General features: G+C 47.9%; 2 protein-coding genes, 1 long non-coding RNA gene and 1 other non-coding gene across 4 annotated transcripts; all 4 read left to right on the forward strand.

Annotated features, from left to right (window-relative positions):
- Positions 1-1,565: 1,565 nt before the first annotated feature.
- Positions 1,566-4,185, forward strand: LOC141016895 (uncharacterized). Its single transcript, XR_012180619.1, has 4 exons — positions 1,566-2,131; positions 2,244-2,286; positions 3,250-3,295; positions 3,770-4,185. It is a non-coding gene; the product is annotated as an uncharacterized lncRNA (long non-coding RNA).
- LOC141017477 (small nucleolar RNA SNORD89) lies at positions 3,366-3,477 on the forward strand. Its single transcript, XR_012180648.1, has one exon. It is a non-coding gene; the product is annotated as a small nucleolar RNA SNORD89 (small nucleolar RNA).
- A 1,193-nt stretch (positions 4,186-5,378) lies between the features above and the next one.
- LOC141016189 (uncharacterized) lies at positions 5,379-10,283 on the forward strand. The gene is made up of 3 exons (XM_073490422.1): positions 5,379-5,728; positions 6,706-6,844; positions 7,044-10,283. The coding sequence occupies exons 1-3, from the start codon at positions 5,705-5,707 to the stop codon at positions 8,381-8,383; spliced, it is 1,503 nt and encodes a 500-aa protein (XP_073346523.1). The 5' UTR covers positions 5,379-5,704; the 3' UTR covers positions 8,384-10,283.
- Positions 10,284-10,968: 685 nt separating this feature from the next.
- On the forward strand, positions 10,969-20,209 carry ttc19 (tetratricopeptide repeat domain 19). The gene is made up of 11 exons (XM_073491158.1): positions 10,969-11,063; positions 13,608-13,849; positions 13,977-14,068; positions 14,685-14,795; positions 16,443-16,481; positions 16,632-16,688; positions 16,818-16,879; positions 16,976-17,070; positions 17,237-17,400; positions 19,539-19,701; positions 19,783-20,209. The coding sequence occupies exons 1-11, from the start codon at positions 10,969-10,971 to the stop codon at positions 19,938-19,940; spliced, it is 1,278 nt and encodes a 425-aa protein (XP_073347259.1). The 3' UTR covers positions 19,941-20,209.
- Positions 20,210-21,651: the final 1,442 nt, after the last annotated feature.

Consider the following 21,651-nt stretch of genomic DNA (forward strand, 5'->3'; position numbering starts at 1 on the left):
GTCTGTCTCTCTGTGTGTCTCTCTGTGTGTCTCTCTGTGTGTCTCTGTGTCTGTCTCTCTCTGTGTGTGTCTCTGTGTGTGTCTCTCTCTCTCTGTGTGTGTCTGTCTGTGTGTGATGTCCTTCAGTCGTCACGGGCCTGACGGTTGACGGTCAGTTGGTGCTGCCTTCACAGTCCTTCTCTACAGTCGGAAAATTCAGCACATGAAGTCGAACGTTTTCCGTTATTATGTAAACACATGATGCGTGTTTACGTCATTCAGCTCGCAGAGCCTCGTTTCACGCGTTAGAAAGCAGAGCTGAGCTGTTTACTCCACTCATCTGTTATTAACATTAGTTTATAGTGTGTGCTTATATTTGTACTGTACGTGCTGTATACACACACACACAGCACAGACACACACACACCCAGCACAGACACACACACACACCCAGCACACACACACACCCAGCACAGACACACACACACCCAGCACAGACACACACACACCCAGCACAGACACACACACACCCAGCACAGACACACACACCCAGCACAGACACACACACACACACACACACACACACACACAGCACACACACACACACCCAGCACAGACACACACACACCCAGCACAGACACACACACACAGCACAGACACACACACACCCAGCACAGACACACACACACCCAGCACAGACACACACACACCCAGCACACACACACACACACACAGCACAGACACACACACCATGCTGACTATCTCATTTATCAGCATCTCGAAAAAAAACCTGTTAAAGACATCAAATTATTCTCCTGACAGAAATGTAGAAAGATCAACGTTAACAATCAGCTTTATTGGCCGTGTTAAGGCGTCCTAACATACAACAGCTAGAACAACCAGGCTGAACAGATAAAGTCAATATTATGTAAACAAGGATTATTGGATATTATTAAATCAAAATATAATGACATTAAATATAAAGCAACAATGACCACAGACATGAATATAAAACCCTACATACAATAATAATTATAATGATAATAATAATAATAATAATAATAACAATAATAATAATAATGACAATAATAATAATAATTATTATAATAATGATAATAATAATAATGATAATAATAATAATAATAAATAATTATTATTATTATTGTAATAATGATAATAATAATAACAATAACAATAATAACAATAATAATAGTAATAATAATAATAATAATAATAATAATAATAATAATTATGATGATAATAATGACAATAATAATAATTATTATTATAATAATGATAATAATAATAACAATAATAATAATAATAATAATAATAATAATAACAATAACAATAATAATAATAATAATAGTTTGTCGTTGTGCTGGGTTGTAAATAAAGATTTGGGGACATTTTGAACAGGTCCCCTGAGATCAGGCCGGTAGGATCCACTCCACTCCAGAAGATGGCGGCCATTCACATGAGCTGTTTGACACTAACAAAAAACACCCGAAGAAGAAGAATAGCGACCTGTGATTGGTTGCTGGGTTGTATAAAGCAAACATGGCGCCGACAAAAAACCTCAAACTGTGCGACTGTCCGGTGAGTCCGGGTCTCTGAGACCTAACGAGGTTCGGTGAGGTTCGGTGAGGTTCGGTCGGTCTGTAGACTTGTTATCAGTGAGTTGTATGAAGCCGCTCACTGAGCAGCAGAGGCTAACGTTAGCTTTAGCTTTCTCTGAGGACCAGGCAACAGCCGGCCATTGTTATGAAGCGCAGCCGGACGAGACGAACTGTGGCGGGAATGTTTGAGAAGATGGCGGCCGGCTGGTCCGCAGACTGAAGCAGCGCTGTGTCTGCTCGGACTGTTCATGTTTCTGGACACGCGTCTCTGACAGGTCCGCGTCTCTGGACAGGTCCGCGTCTCTGGACAGGTCCGTGTCTCTCGGCTTCTCTTCTGGTCGTCTTTGTCTTTCTCACAAACATGGATGTGATGTTAAAGGTCACGTGACCCTCGTACAGCGTCTCAGACGGTTCGGTGTCGTGTGCGGAGGTGATGGAGGCTGGTTGGTGCCGCTCAGTGTTGAAGCTCAACAGTGATGGCTGCTTCACCTCATCTGCTCTGAAGGTCTCAGGTCTGATCGTGTGATCCAGGTGTGAGTATCAGGGGGACCTGGACTTTAATGGATCCAGCACTGACTCAACCCGTTTGAGTCTGAACCATAGAAACTTGAGACCAGACTAACATTGTTTTTCTCACTGTTCCAGCTTCCACGACCCGACCTCCTGCTGTTTGGACCTGGACCTGAAGGTGAGATCCACTGAACACACCAAACCCACAGGGCAGAGTGGGACCAGATCAGCTGTTAGTTCTGACAGTGGTCCAGGTCCTGCGGGTCCATGTGCTCTGAACCTGGTCTGTCTGGAAGTGATGAAACAAAAGGCCGATTGAAGCCCCCCCACAGCAGTCTGTTCACGAGGGGGGGCCGTGACGAAACCGGACTGAAGCGTATTCTGATCCAGAAGGTTCATGTACAGATCTGTCATGCTGTGATTTAGCATTAGCATGCTACTCATGTGTTAGCATTAGCTCATTAGCAGCTGTGTGAAAACGGGCTCGTTCGAGATGAAGTGTGCCTGAAGGTGGACGAGTCCAGGCGGCAGCAGCAGGGGCGCTGACAGTTTCCCGCCACCGCCAAAGAAAATACAGGAAGTCAGAAACATGTACATCCTGTTAGATCCACCTGTTGGAGAGCTATGGCTGAAGAAACTCATTTGTACATACATACATACACAATCTTTATTTATTGATGTATTTATATTTGTAATTACATACAGTATATGTGTGTATCTGCCATTGTAATCTATCCTTTGTTCTTTTTGTCTGCCTTGTAAAACACTGATTGCTCATTTCGATAAGTGTTATATAAATAACCATTATTATTATCAACCACACAAAATATGTTTAACAGATTAAACCTTCATTGCACAGCATGAGATTCATATATTCTAGCATTAAATATAACAATTACACAGAAAAACTGCAACCGCCTTGATCTCGTGAGGTTAGCGTTGCCGGCGCGTGCATGACGTCAGAGCAAGTCGGGATCAAGTCGGACACGAATCTAACCGGCATGCATTGTGCGGTGGTCGCCGGTGATCGACTCTGCGCAGGCCTGGCTCATCTCGAACGAGCCTAACGTCTGGCTGACAGTAATATGTACTCACACTGCCTCCCTGTTGAGTTACTCTGCTCTCTGATTGGTTCATACAGAACGCCCTCGGTGACCTGCTGAAGAGGAAGCTGTGATGTCAGAGCGGTAAGTGTCATCTCATCACATCAGCTCGCTCAGCTGGTGTGTGATGTCACAGTGGGCGGGGTCAGTCTCTGCTGGGAGATGATGTGAACAAAAGGCCGAATTGTAGCGCCCCCGTCAGGCAGTGTGTTCTCAGAGCGGGGCGCCGTGACAAAGACCGACCGAAGCGTTTGTCTGATCCCAGCACAGCTGACTGAAGGTCACATGATCAGACAGTTTGTTCGAATAGTTGAGGCCTTATAACATCAGCCAATCATAATCTGGTCTGTAGATGCTCCAGCTGATCAGCCACTCACGCAGCAAACAGAGCGTCTAGTAAGCAGTTAGTCTCGGCTCCGGCCCGACCCACATGTCAAATGTTAGTCGGTCAGAAACAACAGAACAAACTCCTGTTATTGTGTAGACAGATGCAGTTAAACGCTTTAATATAAAACGTGTCATTATTTGTCAATCTGATTCTGTTTGTCGTCCTCTCAGGGTCCAGATGGTTCTGTCTGATCTTCAGGTAACTTCAGCGGCTCTTCTGATGTGATGTGTGAATTCTTCTGCAGAATAAATAGTCAGGCGGTCACAACTTTTAAAACTTCAATACTAGTATAAAGTCCGACATGGCAACAGTTCTGTTTGTGTCCTGAGGTTTCACATCTTTGGATCATTGTAAACCGTCTTGATACTTTAGACGAGCTCAGACTGAAGTTTAGACTCCGTCTGTTCATTCAGACACGCTCCATGTTTTGTCTGTGTTAATGATGGTTCACTGACAGGAAGTGACACGTGTGACCTGAGAACTAACTCTTTAAACTTTTAATGTTTTTAAACTGGGTGACAGAATGTCAGTGTTGTTCTGAACGGTTTCACTGATCACGTGTTAAATAAATGAACTTCTTACTTCATCTCTGTGTCTTTATTGTTTCCTCTTCACGTGGAGCTGAGGGGAAATCTTCGGTTTCAAACCTTCATTCAGGTCGTAACGTCGGTGAACTCCTGCCTCGTCTGGACAGGACCGTCACTTTGGACTAACATTAGTTTCCTGTGACGGGTTCAGACCGAACACAGGAAGTTCCACCAGGCTAAAACAAATTCTGATCTGTCGGATCATTTAGTCTGACTTTATAAAGAGACTCTGGAAAAACTCCAACTTTGTTATTGTCAGAAGACAGTTGAGTGACGCCACGTCAGATTCAGGTGTCTACATGTGAAACCGGAACCGAGCTGTTTGTTCAGACACTGGGATCCTCGTGGTTCCACTACATTAAATATAATCACTTAGTTTGGATTAAAGAAATAAACAGAAGGGCTCCATTAGTGACACAGACAGGACAGATGATCAGCTGTTAAAGTCCGACACTGTTCAGTTAAAATACAAGTTGACTTGGACTTCACTCAGAAACTCTGTATTTAAACTCTGATGGTTCTTCAGTTGAAGTTAAAGGATTTAGAACCGGGTCATGTCTGACTGCAGCTCAGGTGTTTGAGCTGACCCAGACCAGGTTCCTGATTAAAGAGCCAGAGCCAGCGCTGCTCACCTGATGGTTTCAGTATGAATGTGTTCATAGTTTCAATAAAGACTTCAACTCATCAGGATCAGCTGTTAGGATCTTTAACATGTTCAAAGGTATTAATGACGTCATCACTTTTAGTTAGCTGACAGTGAACTCATCACAACATTACATTTCTTTCTTTATTTTGTTTTTAGCGTTTAATGACGATAAAGGACTCATGACTCTGTCAACTCATACAAGAAGAGTCATGCTGAACTCAGGACCTGGACCAGGACCAGGACCAGGACCAGGACCAGGACCTGGACCTGGACCTGGACCAGGACCAGGACCAGGACCAGGACCAGGACCAGGACCAGGACCAGGACCTGGACCTGGACCTGGACCAGGACCTGGACCAGGACCTGGACCCCTCCTGGGTGTCTTCTCCGGAGGCTGCAGGTGTCACACCCGTGTCTCCTGAATACTGGATCAGGATTGGCTGCCAAACTGTTTGTGATGCCACGAACTATGCTCGTAAGCCCCGCCCCTTAGATCAGATTATCAATGAGCTCAGAGGACCAGTTCTGATCACATCCATCGATCTCCAGAGTGAAGCTCCACAGACACACTCTGACTTTAAATATGTAACTATGTAATACAATGAGTCCTCAGTGGCTCTGAAGAGAACCGTCACCTGTTCTTCTCCTCTGTATCGATCACTTCTGTGTTTCCACTTTGATCAGTTTTCCATTTTCGGGAGGTTGAACTTTTCCCCGGAAGTCGCCAGCTGCTGACCCGAGCTGCTGCTGCAGGAGGAGAAGAAGAAGAAGAAGAAGAAGAAGAAGAAGTTGCTGCTGTTCGCTCCTCCGGATCAACCGACAACTTTACAACCGGAACCGTCGGATCTTCACTGAGCAGCCGGACCGGCGGGATGGACACCGACACGGCCTCACCGGTAAACACACCGACAGAGCCGCCGTGCTCCTCCGACCGGAGAGTTCACACCGGAGCTGCTAGCTGAGCTAGGCTAACTGAGCTAGCCTCCAGATCAGAGGGGGGCAACCTGTCGCCAAACTCCATTCATAAACTGAACAATAATAAGAGAGCCGGCCTGGTGTCTGAGCGTCCACACTAACTGACCCAGAGACGACAGGAGACACTGTTAGGCTGCTCTGGTCAGTTCGGCCCCAACATGAGAGAATCTGCTCCAGCTGAAGAGCACAGAGCCATTAAAGCTTCTTTTAAATTCATTATTAAAACGAGCGGATTCTGAATGGAGTTTGGTTGAGGTGGAGGCCTGCGGTCCACCTGAAGAGATAAAACAGTTTATGATGATAATGACTTTATACTCTATATGTGTTGGAGCAGGTACTGTGGTCCTGTACTGCAGTAACGGTGCTAATAAAATACTCAGTTACAAGTAAAAGTCCTGCATTTATAATGTTACTCAAGTAGAATTATGTCACTTTAATGATGAAAATGTACTTTAAGTATGAAGTCAATAAAGTGTCCCTGCAGGCTGTGACGTCATCAGATGATTGTGACTCATCACTAATGTAAAGCAGGATGTTGTATTTGATGAGGTGGAGCTCATGTTGTATCAGACTGACACTGATCAATCATCTGCTGATTATCTCCTCCATCAATCCATCCATCGTTTGAGAAATATGGTGACAATGATCCAGAAGCCTGAGTGACACATTCACCGTGTTAGTTTAGTCCAAACCTCGACACGATTACAAACACTGTCAAATCAGTCGACTGGTTCTGATGATTCAAATCATTCAGAGGAACAACAGCAGCTCTGACACCAGCTGTGTGTGTTGGGTCCAAACCACAGTCCATGTAAATCAACAGATTCTTCACAGAAGACGTTTCATCTTTGTGTTTGTGTCACTGACTGGTTATTAAAGCCAGAGTTTGTTATTTCAGGATGCAACTGAAGACGTTCGGATCAAAATGGAGCCCGACGGCGACGTGGAGATCCAGTCCTATCCTGTCCTCATGAGGCTGTCCGTCAAACTGACTGACTGCAGGGCATGGCTGCAGGGGCGGGACTTCCTGTCTCTGGGTAAGAAATCAGAGTTCATTTCAGATTTTAAAAAACGTACAAATCAGGGGAATCAATTATTTCTGCGTCCTCATGCAGCTGCTTGAGTCAAGACAAAATAAAATGCTGATAGATTCTCATCACAAAGTAACTTCCACTCACTCCTTCAGGTACAGTTTATCTTCCTCTGACTTGACCTCTGACCTGTGTGTCCTCACAGATGACCATCCTCAGCTCTGTAAGCAGCGATCCAGGCAGTACAACGCCACTAACACGGGCAGGAAGATGATCTACTGCTGTCATTGCAACAAAGGTTTCTACAAGCAGTCCCACCTGGAGGCTCACTGGAGGACACACCGAGGACAGAAAGCCAACGAGTGCTGGCAGTGCGGGAAGACGTACCCGACCCTGATGAGTCTCGTTCTCCACCAGCAGATCCACGACCGTAAGGAGCCCTACCAGTGCTCGTACTGTGACAAAACTTTCGCCCTGAAGAGGGACTGGAAGACCCACCACCGGACTCACTCGGGAACCAAACCCTTCAAGTGCTGGTTCTGTGGGGACGGCTTCAGCCAGCAGGACGAGCTTAATGATCATCTGAAGGTGCACAAAGGGGAGAAGTGTTACCACTGCAAAGTCTGCAACAAGATGTTCGTCTCCTACCAGGGCTTCAACTTCCACCGCAAGTCGCACAAGAACCCGAAGCTGCTGCCCTGCCTCAAGTGCAACAAGACCTTCAGCAACCCTCAGAGTCTGAAGCTCCACCAGGTGACTCACTCCAGCAGGAAGCCTCATAAGTGCCCCACCTGTGGCAAAGGCTTCAAGCTGCTGAGCGGCCTGCGCTGCCACCAGAGGACCCACGAGGACCTGAAGGACTACCACTGCACCGAGTGCGGCAAGTGTTTCTCCAGCCTGCAGGGCCTGAAGCTGCACAACCGCACGCACACCGGACTCAAGCCCTACAAGTGCACCGAGTGCGGGAAAAGGTTCACGCAGTCGCCCCACCTCAAGTCTCACATGGTCACCCACACTGGAGAGCGGCCGTTCCTCTGCACCACCTGTGGGAAGAGATTCACCCAGTCGTCCCACCTCCGGTCTCACATCACGCTGTTCCACGTGGGCGAGAAGCCGTTCACCTGCGACGACTGTGGGAAGAGCTTCACCATCGCTCACTACCTGAAGATGCACCGGCTGAGCCACACCAAGGAGAAGCTGTACCAGTGCTCGTACTGCGAGAAGTCCTTCTCCTACCACAACTCCTGGCGAGCCCACGAGAGGATCCACACTGGTGAGCGCCCGTTCGGCTGCCGGGACTGCGGCATGAGCTTCATCACGTCAGGCTCGCTGCTGAGCCACCAGAGGTCCAAACACACCGGAGAGAAGAGCCACTACTGCATCACCTGCGGAGAGTTCTTCTTCACCAGCTCGCTGCTGCGCGTCCACCAGCTCGACCACACTGGCGAGCGGCCGCACGCCTGCAGCTGCGGCAAGACATTCAAAACCAAAGGCGTGCTGCGCTACCACCTGAAGAGGTTCACTGACCACCAGCCAACCAAGTGAGCCGCTGCCTGAAGACATCAAGACACCTGGAGGAGGTCGGACTGTGAGACACCTCCTCAGCAGGAGGTGAAGGAGGAGGCAGGAGTCAGAGCTGCTGTGAGGTGGAGGGACAGGTGCATGCAGGTGCTGTAAAGACAACAGGAAGTGAGTGATTGTATTTTGTCAGCAGCTGATGGAGATGAAGACACACTGACACTGATCTGCTCAGAGTGAGAATGATTCAGTGTGACGTCACTTCCTCGGGACATCATTGTCTCTGATCTCCGTCCAGAAATCCACTTAGAGATCAGAACAAAGACTCTGCAGACCTCCCCTGAGAATCATCATGTTTTTAAGTTTTCTCCATTATCAGAGTAATCTATTACATTGATGAGTACACTGCAAAACACTTTGAATGGACACTATCTCACTACATGAAACATCGAGTGAAAATGGGGCCAAAGTTTCAGGATGTTCAGTCAGCTGATGATCATATTTTATCATTAACATGAATCTTTCTTTCTGCAGATGATGTAACTGAGGTAACTGATGTCACTGAGGTAACTGATACTTCCTGTGCTGCTGTCAGCTGCTCAGAAACTTCTTCAGAATCTGATTGGATGTAAAAGAGTGAACGAATGCTGAGATGAAACGCTAAGAAACATGAATCCACTGCAGCTTGTTTCAGAAACACTAGAAAGAAAAACACTAGAAGACATTTAATGAACAAACATCAGCTCATGTTAAAAAAACAGTCCAACATTTTTGTTTTTTATTTTCAGTCAAATAAAACATTAACATCAGTCTGAGCAGAGGTTTCACTGTGTGGCTGTGACTGTTTCTCTATCTTTGTGAGGACCAGTGTCAGTTTGTGTCTTAATCCGTCAATTATTTTCTCTATCAATCAATTAGTTCTTTGGTCTATGAGTTATGATAAAATGTTAAAAAATGTCCATCAGTGTTTCGACCACAAATGTTTTTTGTCCAGAACTCAGAGATCTTTACATTTAACAGCTGACAGCAGGGTGGAGACACGCAAAGTGATTAAAGTCATTATTCAAATAGTTGGCGATTAATTTAATACTTAAGTAATTGATGTTTTCAGCTCATTCAGATGGTTTGAAGGTTCATGGTCCTCACAGGTATAGACAGTCGTGTGTGTGTGTGTGTGTGTGTGTGTGTGTGTGTGTGTGTGTGTGTGTGTGTGTGTACATAATAAAGACACAAAGATTTAAAAGACAAAAGCCAATAAACTCTCTCCAGATATACCGCAGACCAGTAGACCGACCATGACCTGATTTGGGACTTGTTGTGGACATGATTTGGGACTTGTTGCTGGACATGATTTGGGACTTGTGGACATGATTTGGGACTTGTTGCTGGACATGATTTGGGACTTGTTGGACATGATTTGGGACTTGTTGCTGGACATGATTTGGGACTTGTTGGACATGATTTGGGACTTGTGGACATGATTTGGGACTTGTTGCTGGACATGATTTGGGACTTGTGGACATGATTTGGGACTTGTTGCTGGACATGATTTGGGACTTGTGGACATGATTTGGGACTTGTTGCTGGACATGATTTGGGACTTATTGTTTGACATGATTAGGGACATGTTGTTGGATTGATTTGGGCCTGGTTGGTGTTGGTTTGGGACTTGACTGAGGACTTACGTGTCTTGACTTGTACCAGGACTTGAGACCAACCTGTGAGACACAGACTCTGTCTTTTGGTCCGTTCAGGTCTCATATTGAGACTGTTTCTTGAATCCAAACATGTTTTCTTGTTACTATGAGCTGAAGCTGAGGTGAGTTTTGTTCCTGTCGGCTCTCCGTACGGGAACATGTCGTTGATGGTGTGAACTGTCATCATGTTCTTCTGTTGACCAATAAAACCGAATCCTGTACAGAACGTTCACCTGTGTCCTTCAGTGTGTCTGACAGGTAAGTCCAGGACGATCTGATCAGGATCAATGAAGACCTCGACTCATCTATGAATGTTATCTATAAACTGTTTTGTCTTCTTGTTTTTGATATAAACTAAAGTTTGGTTTTGCATCAGAAGGTTTTAGATTCTTTAAACTGTCAAACGTTTTTAATCTCAGACGTCTTTCATCGTCATCCCTCTTCCTGTGAATCAGTATTTATTAGTGTTCATCATGAGCAGCGCTCACAGACGTGTCTGCTGTTCATTTATCACTTGATTAAATGTATAAAACTTCAATAAGACAAAAGTAATCACATGAATAGTGCTGAATAAAAGTAACTGAGTAAATGAAATAAAATATCAACTTTATCTTATGTTTATCATTTTCATATGTTCTGGACACTAAACTTCTTACAGTGACAGTAGAGCTGTGTGTGTGTCTCATGTCATATTTAGTTTATTTTGCTCATTTCAGTTTATAAAGTCTAAAAAATACTAATACAAGACAAATAATACACTTGTATCCCAAACACCTAAACACATCACGACACACTACAATATAATCTACATTGATTCTAACGTTACTGCAAATTCACATCTGTACTTCCGCTGCTTTTATTCTGAAGGCGGGGAGTCGCACCTCGTGACTTCCGCTCGTTATGTAAATAGTAAAGATGGCGGCGTCCTGTGTCTGCCGTGCTGTCCTCAGTCAGACTCTGAGCAGGTTCAAGTGTTCAGGAGGACACGTGAGACGGATCTCAGCTGGAAGGTCAGTTTGTGTCCGACTCACCTGGAGACAGGTAGAGACAGAGAGACAGAGACAGAGAGACAAAGACAAAGACAGGTAGAGACAGAGACAGGTAGAGGCAGAGACAAAAACAGAGAAAGGTAGAGGCAGAGACAGGTAGAGACAGAGAGACAGAGACAGAGAGACAAAGGACAGGTAGAGACAGAGACAAAAACAGAGAAAGGTAGAGGCAGAGACAGGTAGAGGCAGAGACAAAAACAGAGACAGGTAGAGGCAGAGACAGGTAGAGGCAGAGACAAAAACAGAGACAGGTAGAGGCAAAGACAGAGAGACAGAGACAGCTAGAGACAGAGAGAAAAAGACAGGTAGAGACAGTAGACAGGTAGAGACAGAGACAGGAACAGGTAGAGACAAAGACAGGTAGAGACAGAGAAAGGTAGAGGCAGAGACAAAACAGAGAAAGGTAGAGGCAGAGACAAAACAGAAAGGTAGAGGCAGAGACAAAACAGAGAAAGGTAGAGGCAGAGACAAGTAGAGGCAAAGACAGAGAGACAGAGACAGCTAGAGACAGAGAGAAAAAGACAGGTAGAGGCAGAGACAGGTAGAGACAGTAGACAGGTAGAGACAGACAGGTAGAGACAGGGACAGGTAGAGACAGACAGGTAGAGACAGAGACAGAGACAGGTAGAGACAGGGACAGGTAGAGACAGTAGACAGGTAGAGACAGGTAGAGACAGTAGACAGGTAGAGACAGACAGGTAGAGACAGGGACAGGTAGAGACAGACAGGTAGAGACAGAGACAGGTAGAGACAGACAGGTAGAGACAGACAGGTAGAGACAGGGACAGGTAGAGACAGAGACAGGTGGAGACAGACAGGTAGAGACAGGGACAGGTAGAGACAGAGACAGGTAGAGACAGACAGGTAGAGACAGAGACAGGTAGAGACAGTAGACAGGTAGAGACAGGGACAGGTAGAGACAGACAGGTAGAGACAGAGACAGGTAGAGACAGACAGGTAGAGACAGGGACAGGTAGAGACAGAGACAGGTAGAGACAGTAGACAGGTAGAGACAGACAGGTAGAGACAGGGACAGGTAGAGACAGAGACAGGTAGAGACAGTAGACAGGTAGAGACAGACAGGTAGAGACAGGGACAGGTAGAGACAGTAGACAGGTAGAGACAGACAGGTAGAGACAGGGACAGGTAGAGACAGTAGACAGGTAGAGACAGAGACAGGTAGAGACAGTAGACAGGTAGAGACAGACAGGTAGAGACAGGGACAGGTAGAGACAGTAGACAGGTAGAGACAGACAGGTAGAGACAGGGACAGGTAGAGACAGACAGGTAGAGACAGAGACAGGTAGAGACAGGGACAGGTAGTGTCTGATTCTTCCTCTGACAAACTGTTTTTATCTTCAGATGAAAGTTTTGTTTTATAGATTCAAACTTTGTCGTCATTTAAGAAGAACCAATACATGATCGATTGATCTCACTGTGGACAGCTGTGGACACCTATGGACAGCTGTGGACAGCTGTGGACACCTATGGACAGCTGCGTCTCACTGTGGACAGCTGCGTCTCACTGTGGACAGCTGTGGGCAGCTGTGTCTCACTGTGGACACCTATGGACAGCTTTGTCTCACTGTGGGCAGCTGTGTCTCACTGTGGGCAGCTGTGTCTCACTGTGGACAGCTGTGGACAGCTGTGTCTCACTGTGGACAGCTGTGGACAGCTGTGTCTCACTGTGGGCAGCTGTGTCTCACTGTGGACAGCTGTGGACAGCTGTGTCTCTGTGGGCACTGTGTCTCACTGTGGACAGCTGTGGACAGCTGTGTCTCTGTGGGCACTGTGTCTCACTGTGGACAGCTGTGGACACCTGTGGACAGCTGCGTCTCACTGTGGACAGCTGCGTCTCACTGTGGACAGCTGTGGACAGCTGTGTCTCACTGTGGACAGCTGTGGACAGCTGTGTCTCTGGACACCTATGGACAGCTGTGTCTCACTGTGGACAGCTGTGGACAGCTGTGTCTCACTGTGGACAGCTGTGGGCAGCTGTGTCTCACTGTGGACAGCTGTGTCTCACTGTGGACAGCTGTGTCTCACTGTGGACAGCTGTGGACAGCTGTGTCTCACTGTGGACAGCTGTGTCTCACTGTGGACAGCTGTGGACAGCTGTGTCTCACTGTGGACAGCTGTGTATCACTGTGGACAGCTGTGGACAGCTGTGGACAGCTGTGTCTCACTGTGGACAGCTGTGTCTCACTGTGGACAGCTGTGTCTCACTGTGGACAGCTGTGGGCAGCTGCGTCTCACTGTGGACAGCTGTGGGCAGCTGTGTCTCACTGTGGACACCTGTGGACAGCTGTGTCTCACTGTGGACAGCTGTGTCTCACTGTGGGCAGCTGTGTCTCACTGTGGACAGCTGTGGGCAGCTGTGTCTCACTGTGGACAGCTGTGTCTCACTGTGGGCAGCTGTGTCTCACTGTGGACAGCTGTGTGTTAATAAACTGGCTCAGTTTGATGTCACATTGTCTTCTTCTCCTTCTTCTATGACACTATCAGACCGCAGACTGGCTCTGTGACATCACAGTCTGAGGAGGTGAAGCGCTCGGCCTGCTGGGTAAAAGTCAGCAGTCATGAGTCCATCAGTACAAACCTCAGCACACAGAGTGGAGGAGCAGGAGGAGGAGGAGGAGGAGGAGGGACAGGAGCAGGAGCAGGAGCAGGAGCAGGAGGAGGAGCAGGAGGAGGAGGGACAGGAGCAGGAGGAGGAGGAGGAGGAGGAGTGCTGTGGGCGGCTGTCGGTACGTTCAATCACACCAAACTCAGTTCAGAAAGCCACTAATTTTACTGTCTCCTTGTCCATCAGTAATCAAAGTGTGTGTGTGTGTGTGTGTGTGTGTGTGTGTGTGTGTGTGTGTGTGTCAGCAGCTCTCTCCCTGTTCAGCAGTTCTGATGAAGACCGACGAGATGAAGCACAGAGGAAAGAGGACGAGTTGATCCTGCTGCTGAAGAAGGCCAAGGTACCATCACCATACGTCACATGTAGTACTGCAGTAGTAGTATTACTGTAGTACTGCAGTAGTAGTATTACTGTAGTACTGCAGTAGTAGTAGTAATGTAGTACTGCAGTAGTAGTAGTTGTACTGTAGTACTGCAGTAGTAGTATTACTGTAGTAGTGCAGTAGTAGTAGTAGTACTGTAGTACTGCAGTAGTAGTATTACTGTAGTACTGCAGTAGTAGTATTACTGTAGTACTGCAGTAGTAGTATTACTGTAGTGCTGCAGTAGTAGTATTACTGTAGTAGTGCAGTAGTAGTAGTAGTACTGTAGTACTGCAGTAGTAGTATTACTGTAGTACTGCAGTAGTAGTATTACTGTAGTACTGCAGTAGTAGTATTACTGTAGTGCTGCAGTAGTAGTAGTAATGTAGTGCTGCAGTAGTAGTAGTAGTACTGTAGTACTGCAGTAGTAGTACTGCAGTAGTAGTATTACTGTAGTACTGCAGTAGTAGTAGTAATGTAGTACTGCAGTAGTAGTAGTAGTAATGTAGTACTGCAGTAGTAGTAGTAGTACTGTAGTACTGCAGTAGTAGTAGTGCTGTAGTACTGCAGTAGTAATGTGTGTGTCCTCTCTCAGCTCAGTGTGTATCGTGGACAGCTGCAGGCAGCTTCTGGTTTCCTCCATCAAGCCGTCATTCTGGCTCATCAGACTCACAACAACCAGGCCATCATCTACACCTACAGCCTGGTAAATACTCTGACCTCTGACCTCTGCTGCTGTGACCTCTGACCTCTGCAGCTGTGACCTCTGCTGCTGTGACCTCTGACCTCTGCAGCTGTGACCTCTGCTGCTGTGACCTCTGACCTCTGCAGCTGTGACCTCTGCTGCTGTGACCTCTGACCTCTGCAGCTGTGACCTCTGCAGCTTTGATCTCTGCAGTTGTGACCTCTGACCTCTGCAGCTGTGACCTCTGCTGCTGTGACCTCTGACCTCTGCAGCTGTGACCTCTGCTGCTGTGACCTCTGACCTCTGCAGCTGTGACCTCTGCTGCTGTGACCTCTGACCTCTGCAGCTGTGATCTCTGCAGCTTTGATCTCTGCAGCTTTGATCTCTGCAGTTGTGACCTCTGCAGCTTAGACCTCTGCAGCTGTGACCTCTGACCTCTGCAGCTGTGATCTCTGCTGCTGTGACCTCTGACCTCTGCAGCTGTGACCTCTGCAGCTGTGATCTCTGCAGCTTTGATCTCTGCAGTTGTGACATCTGACCTCTGCAGCTTTGATCTCTGCAGCTGTGACCTCTGACCTCTGCAGCTGTGACCTCTGCTGCTGTGACCTCTGACCTCTGCAGCTGTGATCTCTGCAGCTTTGATCTCTGCAGCTTTGATCTCTGCAGCTGTGACCTCTGCTGCTGTGACCTCTGACCTCTGCAGCTGTGATCTCTGCTGCTGTGACCTCTGACCTCTGCAGCTGTGACCTCTGCAGCTGTGATCTCTGCAGCTGTGACCTCTGCAGCTGTGATCTCTGCAGCTGTGACCTCTGACCTCTGCAGCTGTGACCTCTGCAGCTGTGACCTCTGCAGTTGTGACCTCTGACCTCTGCAGCTGTGACCTCTGCAGCTTTGATCTCTGCAGTTGTGACCTCTGACCTCTGCAGCTGTGACCTCTGCTGCTGTGACCTCTGACCTCTGCAGCTGTGACCTCTGCAGCTGTGACCTCTGACCTCTGCAGCTGTGACCTCTGCTGCTGTGACCTCTGACCTCTGCAGCTGTGACCTCTGCAGCTTTGATCTCTGCAGCTGTGACCTCTGCAGTTGTGACCTCTGACCTCTGCAGCTGTGACCTCTGCAGCTTTGATCTCTGCAGTTGTGACCTCTGACCTCTGCAGCTGTGACCTCTGCAGCTTTGATCTCTGCAGTTGTGACCTCTGCAGTTGTGACCTTTGACCTCTGCAGCTGTGACCTCTGCAGTTGTGACCTCTGACCTCTGCAGCTCTGACCTCTGCAGCTTTGATCTCTGCAGTTGTGACCTCTGACCTCTGCAGCTGTGACCTCTGCAGTTGTGACCTCTGACCTCTGCAGCTCTGACCTCTGCAGCTGTGACCTCTGCAGCTTTGATCTCTGCAGTTGTGACCTCTGACCTCTGCAGCTGTGACCTCTGCAGCTGTGACCTCTGACCTCTGCAGCTGTGACCTCTGCAGCATTGATCTCTGCAGCTGTGACCTCTGACCTCTGCAGCTGTGACCTCTACAGCTTTGATCTCTGCAGTTGTGACCTCTGACCTCTGCAGCTGTGACCTCTGCAGCTGTGACCTCTGCAGCTGTGATCTCTGCAGCTTTGACCTCTGCAGCTTTGATCTCTGCAGTTGTGACCTCTGACCTCTTCCTGTGTGTCTCCTCAGATGGCGAATCTAGCCTACGTTCAGGGTCAGCTGGACAACGTGAGCATCGTCCAATCACAGCTTCTTATTTTCAATATTTAATAAACCTGTTCTGTGTCACTATGGCAACAGCAGTGAGAGGGTGTGAAGCACTGCAGCCTTCATCATCATCATCATCATCATCATCGTCTCTCCTCTTCTTCGTCTCAGGCAGAAAAACTCTTCAAAGCAGCGATGAGCTTCATGCTGTCAGGAGGAACACCAGAGGTCAGTGTATGCGTGTGTGTGTGTGCGTGTGTGTGTGTGTGTGCGTGTGTGTGTGTGTGTGTGCGCGTGTGTGTGTGTGTGTCCTCAGTCAGCTGTTCCTGTCTTCACTGACTTCCTGTCTGTTTCCAGGACGATAACGCTGTCATTGAGATGTCTCTGAAACTCGCCAGCATCTACGCCGAACAGAACAAGTGAGAACAACATTTACCTGCTGACCTCTGACCTCAGCTTCCTGTCAAAGGACTGACTCTGTGTGTGTGTGTGTGTGTGTGTGTGTGTGTGTTGAGGGCGGAGCTTGCAGAGCATGGGTTCAGGTTCTGTATGGAGACTCTGGAGGCTAAACTGGAGAAACAGAAGGAGATCCCTGCAGAGGAACAGACAGGTGAGACTGTAAACCATAAACTCTGTCAAACTTTTACGTCATCAGATTCTTGCCGACACAGCCATCACATGATCCTCTGCTGCAGCATCCAATCAGAACAGGTGTTACTGAGCAGTGTGACATTCAGGTTCAGACTGTCTGTTGTTGTTGTTGTTGTTGTTGTCAGAGGACAAGGAGGCTCTGAGGAAGGACACGCACCTCCTGCTCGGTCTGTGCTTGGACTCTCGGGCTCGATACAGAGCGTCAAGGCTGCACCTGAAGCAGGCCGGGCAGGACTATCAGAGTGCCCTGAACATCTGCCGCCAGGAGCAGGGAGACACACACCCACAGGTAGGACAGCAGGTACACACTGGGAACACTGGGAATACTCAGGACACTGGTAACATTTAAACAGTAGGAATACTGGGAGCGCTGTAGACAAGGTGAACATGGCACACAATGGGACCACATAACTTTTGGAAAATTCAGTACACTGTAGACACTGTGAACACTGGGAACATTTGAAAGACTGGTTACACTGGGAACATTGGAACTCTGGGTATACTGGGAATACTCAGGACACCGGTAACATTGTAACAGTGAGACTACTGAGAGCACTGTAGACAAAGGGAGCCCGGCACACACTGGGAACACTTAAAACACTGGGAACATTTGAAAGACTGGGAACATTTGAAAGACTGGGCACACTGGGAATACTCATGACAGTGGTAACATTGTAACAGTGGGAATACTGGGAGCACTATAGACAAGGGTAACACAGCAGACACTGGGAATACTTAAAACACTGGGAACATTCAGTACATTGTAGACAGTGTGAACACTGACAATACTGTAAACATTGGGAACTCTCAGAGCACTGTAAACACAAGGAACACTGGGTTGGAACACTAAGAACACTGGGTTTGAACACTGGGAACAGTATGAACACTGGGTGGGAACACTGGGAACAGTATTAACACTGGGTGGGAACACTGGGAAAAGTATTAACACTGGGTGGGAACACTGGGAAAAGTATGGACACTGGGTTGGAACACTGGGAACAGTATGAACACTGGATTGGAACACTGGGAACAATATATACACTGGGTTGGAACACTGGGAACAATATATACACTGGGTTGGAACACTGGGAACAGTATTAATACTGGGTTGGAACACCGAGAACAATATGAACACTGGGTTTGGAACACCGGGAACAGTATGAACACTGTGTTGGAACACTGGGAAAAGTATTAACACTGGGTGGGAACACTGGGAACAGTACGAACACTGTGTTGGAACACTGGGAACAGTATGGACACTGGGTTGGAACACTGGGAACAGTAAGGACACTGGGTTGGAACACTGGGAACAGTATGGACACTGGGTTGGAACACTGGGAACAGTATGAACACTGGGTTGGAACACTGGGAACAGTAAGAACACTGGGTTGGAACACTGGGAACAGTATGAACACTGGGTTGGAACACTGGGAACAATATATACACTGGGTTGGAACACTGGGAACAATATATACACTGGGTTGGAACACTGGGAACAATATATACACTGGGTTGGAACACTGGGAACAATATGAACACTGGGTTTGGAACACCGGGAACAGTATGAACACTGTGTTGGAACACTGGGAAAAGTATTAACACTGGGTGGGAACACTGGGAACAGTACGGACACTGGGTTGGAACACTGGGAACAGTAAGGACACTGGGTTGGAACACTTGGAACAGTATGAACACTGGGTTGGAACACTGGGAACAGTATGAACACTGGGTTGGAACACTGGGAACAATATATACACTGGGTTGGAACACTGGGAACAGTATGAACACTGGGTTGGAACACTGGGAACAGTATGAACACTGGGTTGGAACACTGGGAACAATATATACACTGGGTTGGAACACCGGGAACAGTATGAACACTGGGTTGGAACACTGGGAACAGTAAGGACACTGGGTTGGAACACTGGGAACAGTATGAACACTGGGTTGGAACACTGGGAACAGTATGAACACTGGGTTGGAACACTGGGAACAATATATACACTGGGTTGGAACACTGGGAACAGTATGAACACTGGGTTGGAACACTGGGAACAATATATACACTGGGTTGGAACACTGGGAACAATATATACACTGGGTTGGAACACTGGGAACAATATGAACACTGTGTTGGAACACTGGGAAAAGTATTAACACTGGGTGGGAACACTGGGAACAGTACGAACACTGTGTTGGAACACTGGGAACAGTACGAACACTGTGTTGGAACACTGGCAACAGTAAGGACACTGGGTTGGAACACTGGGAACAGTATGAACACTGGGTTGGAACACTGGGAACAGTATGGACACTGGGTTGGAACACTGGGAACACTATTGTGTCCAGGAAATGTTGTGATGCTGCAGAGTTGAGACGAGATGTGAGCAGGATCTGAAGTGATGTCATCATCATGTCTCCTGTTAGACTCTGGTGCTGATGAGCGACCTAGCTACCATCTTGGATCTGCAGGGTCACTATGACGATGCCCTGGTGCTGGTCCAGCAGGCCGTGGATCTGAGCCGCTCTGCCGGACACCCGGACCAGCACGTGCTGCTGGGAAACATGGCCGGCATCCTGCTGCACAAAGGTCAGGAGAAGTCATAGGTCATGACTCTGACACACAGCTGAATTTATTGAGTCTGATGTTGTGTTTGTGGTCTGTCCTCAGGCCAGCTGGAGGACGCGGTGCGGTTCTACCAGGAGGCCCTGAATCTGGCACGGCAGGCCGGAGACCAGGAGGCTGTGGACAAGATCCAGGAGGGACTGAAGGAGGTGAAGAAGAGGAACCAGGAGGGGAAGGAGGTCGAGGAGGCAACACAGAAGTGATGGAGCCCCTGAGTCCATCAGTCTGCTGGTCCACAGCAACAAACTGACTTCCATTATCCTGGTGACCTGTGACCTCCTGCAGCGCCTCCCTCAGAACATCAGCTCATCCTGTTCTCCTGAAACATCCCCATGATCTGTCCAGCTCTGAGGATCAGGTTCATGGTCTCCAGAGGAGGAACCTTCAGATTCAGGACTGATTCATAGTTTGATGTTTCTGTGTTTGTGTGTGAAACTGAAGATGCTCCTCAAATAAATCAGCATCAAACAGACTGGAACTGATTTCATTAGACAGGAAGTACAAGTATTGATCATTTATGGCCACAAGGGGGTGAATCACCTGAGACAGGTGTTCTGGTCGAGGACAGGACATCATACTGTGTCGTGTGAAGTAACTGCAGTAGTTTTGTGTGTTTCTCTGTGGACAGCTGCAGGTGTGGAGATACGAGGTTTCATCAGGTTCCCACAGAGCGTGACGCAGGTGAACTTCCTGTTGTGTTTACTGAACATGTCAGAATAAAAGCAGAGTGATGACAGTAAATAAAGAGCAGACAACACAGACACCATGTACACAAACACATGATTAACTAGAGCCTGGGAAACAGGAGGAGGAGGAGGAGGAGAGAGGAGGAGGAGGAGGATGAGAGGAGAGGAGAGGAGAGGAGGAGCAGGGGAGGAGAGGAGAGGAGGAGAGGAGAAGGAGAGAGGAGAGGAGGAGGAGAAGAGAGGAGGAGAGGAGGAGGAGAGAGGAGGTAAGGAGAGGAGGAGGAGAGAGGAGGTAAGGAGAGGAGGAGGAGAAGAGGAGGAGGAGGAGGAGCAGGGGAGGAGAGAGGAGGAGGAGGAGGGGAGGAGAGGAGAAGAGAGGAGGAGAGGAGAAGAGAGGAGAGGAGGAGCAGGGGAGGAGAGAGGAGAGGAGGAGAGGAGAAGAGAGGAGAGGAGGAGCAGGGGAGGAGAGGAGAGGAGGAGGAGAGAGGAGAGGAGGATGAGGGGAGGAGAGGAGAAGAGAGGAGAGGGAGGAGGAGGGGAGGGGAGGAGAGAGGAGAGAAGGAGAGGAGGAGGAGGAGAGGAGAGGAGGAGAGAGGAGAGGAGGAGGAGGATGTTCTAGTTGAACTGATGTCATGAGAAGCTGCTGACTGAACTAACACACATAAATGGAAACCACACAGTGACACATAGTTACATGTAAACACACGGACACACACACTCAGGTGAAGGTATGCAGATAATTGTTGTTGTGTTAACAGGTTAATAAGTCTCACACACACACAGACACACACACACACACAGGATGCAGTATAAAAGTAGCTGCAGTGTGTTTCTGTGTTTCTGCTGGACGACGACTCGACACACTGACCAGGTATGACCACACACAAACACACGTACAGGTGAGGTCAGAGTCAACCAAACTCCATTCAGAATCAGCTCGTTTTAGTGTCTCTGTTGAGCAGCAGGCGTGTTTCCATGAAGCATTTTGAAGAATATCACATGAGATGTTTTTTGTCTTCTGTGAATCAGTTAACGTTCAAAATGTTTGACGGAAACAGATTCAGCTCACAGGACTGACAGTCGTCCCTGAAGACCCTGTCTCCATCTTGTCTCCTGGTTCGTTCACCTCCAGCCTCTGTTTACTTCACATCCACTCGTGACGTAGCCACGTAGCCTACACCGCGCCATCCTCCGACCAAATTACACTTTACATAGCCGAGTTCACATT

The sequence above is a fragment of the Pagrus major genome, chromosome 21, assembly GCF_040436345.1.
Source record: "Pagrus major chromosome 21, Pma_NU_1.0".
NCBI lineage: Eukaryota > Metazoa > Chordata > Actinopteri > Spariformes > Sparidae > Pagrus > Pagrus major.

Excerpts from the sequence above, each read along its gene's own strand:
- LOC141016189 (XM_073490422.1), top strand. The coding sequence starts at position 5,705 with ATGGACACCGACACGGCCTCACCG. Across the intron at positions 5,729-6,705 it reads ACACCGACACGGCCTCACCG|GATGCAACTGAAGACGTTCG; the intron begins GTAAACACACCG and ends TTGTTATTTCAG. Across the intron at positions 6,845-7,043 it reads GCGGGACTTCCTGTCTCTGG|ATGACCATCCTCAGCTCTGT; the intron begins GTAAGAAATCAG and ends GTGTCCTCACAG.
- ttc19 (XM_073491158.1), top strand. The coding sequence starts at position 10,969 with ATGGCGGCGTCCTGTGTCTGCCGTGCTGTCCTCAGTCAGACTCTGAGC. Across the intron at positions 11,064-13,607 it reads AGACGGATCTCAGCTGGAAG|ACCGCAGACTGGCTCTGTGA; the intron begins GTCAGTTTGTGT and ends TGACACTATCAG. Across the intron at positions 17,071-17,236 it reads CCCTGCAGAGGAACAGACAG|AGGACAAGGAGGCTCTGAGG; the intron begins GTGAGACTGTAA and ends TGTTGTTGTCAG.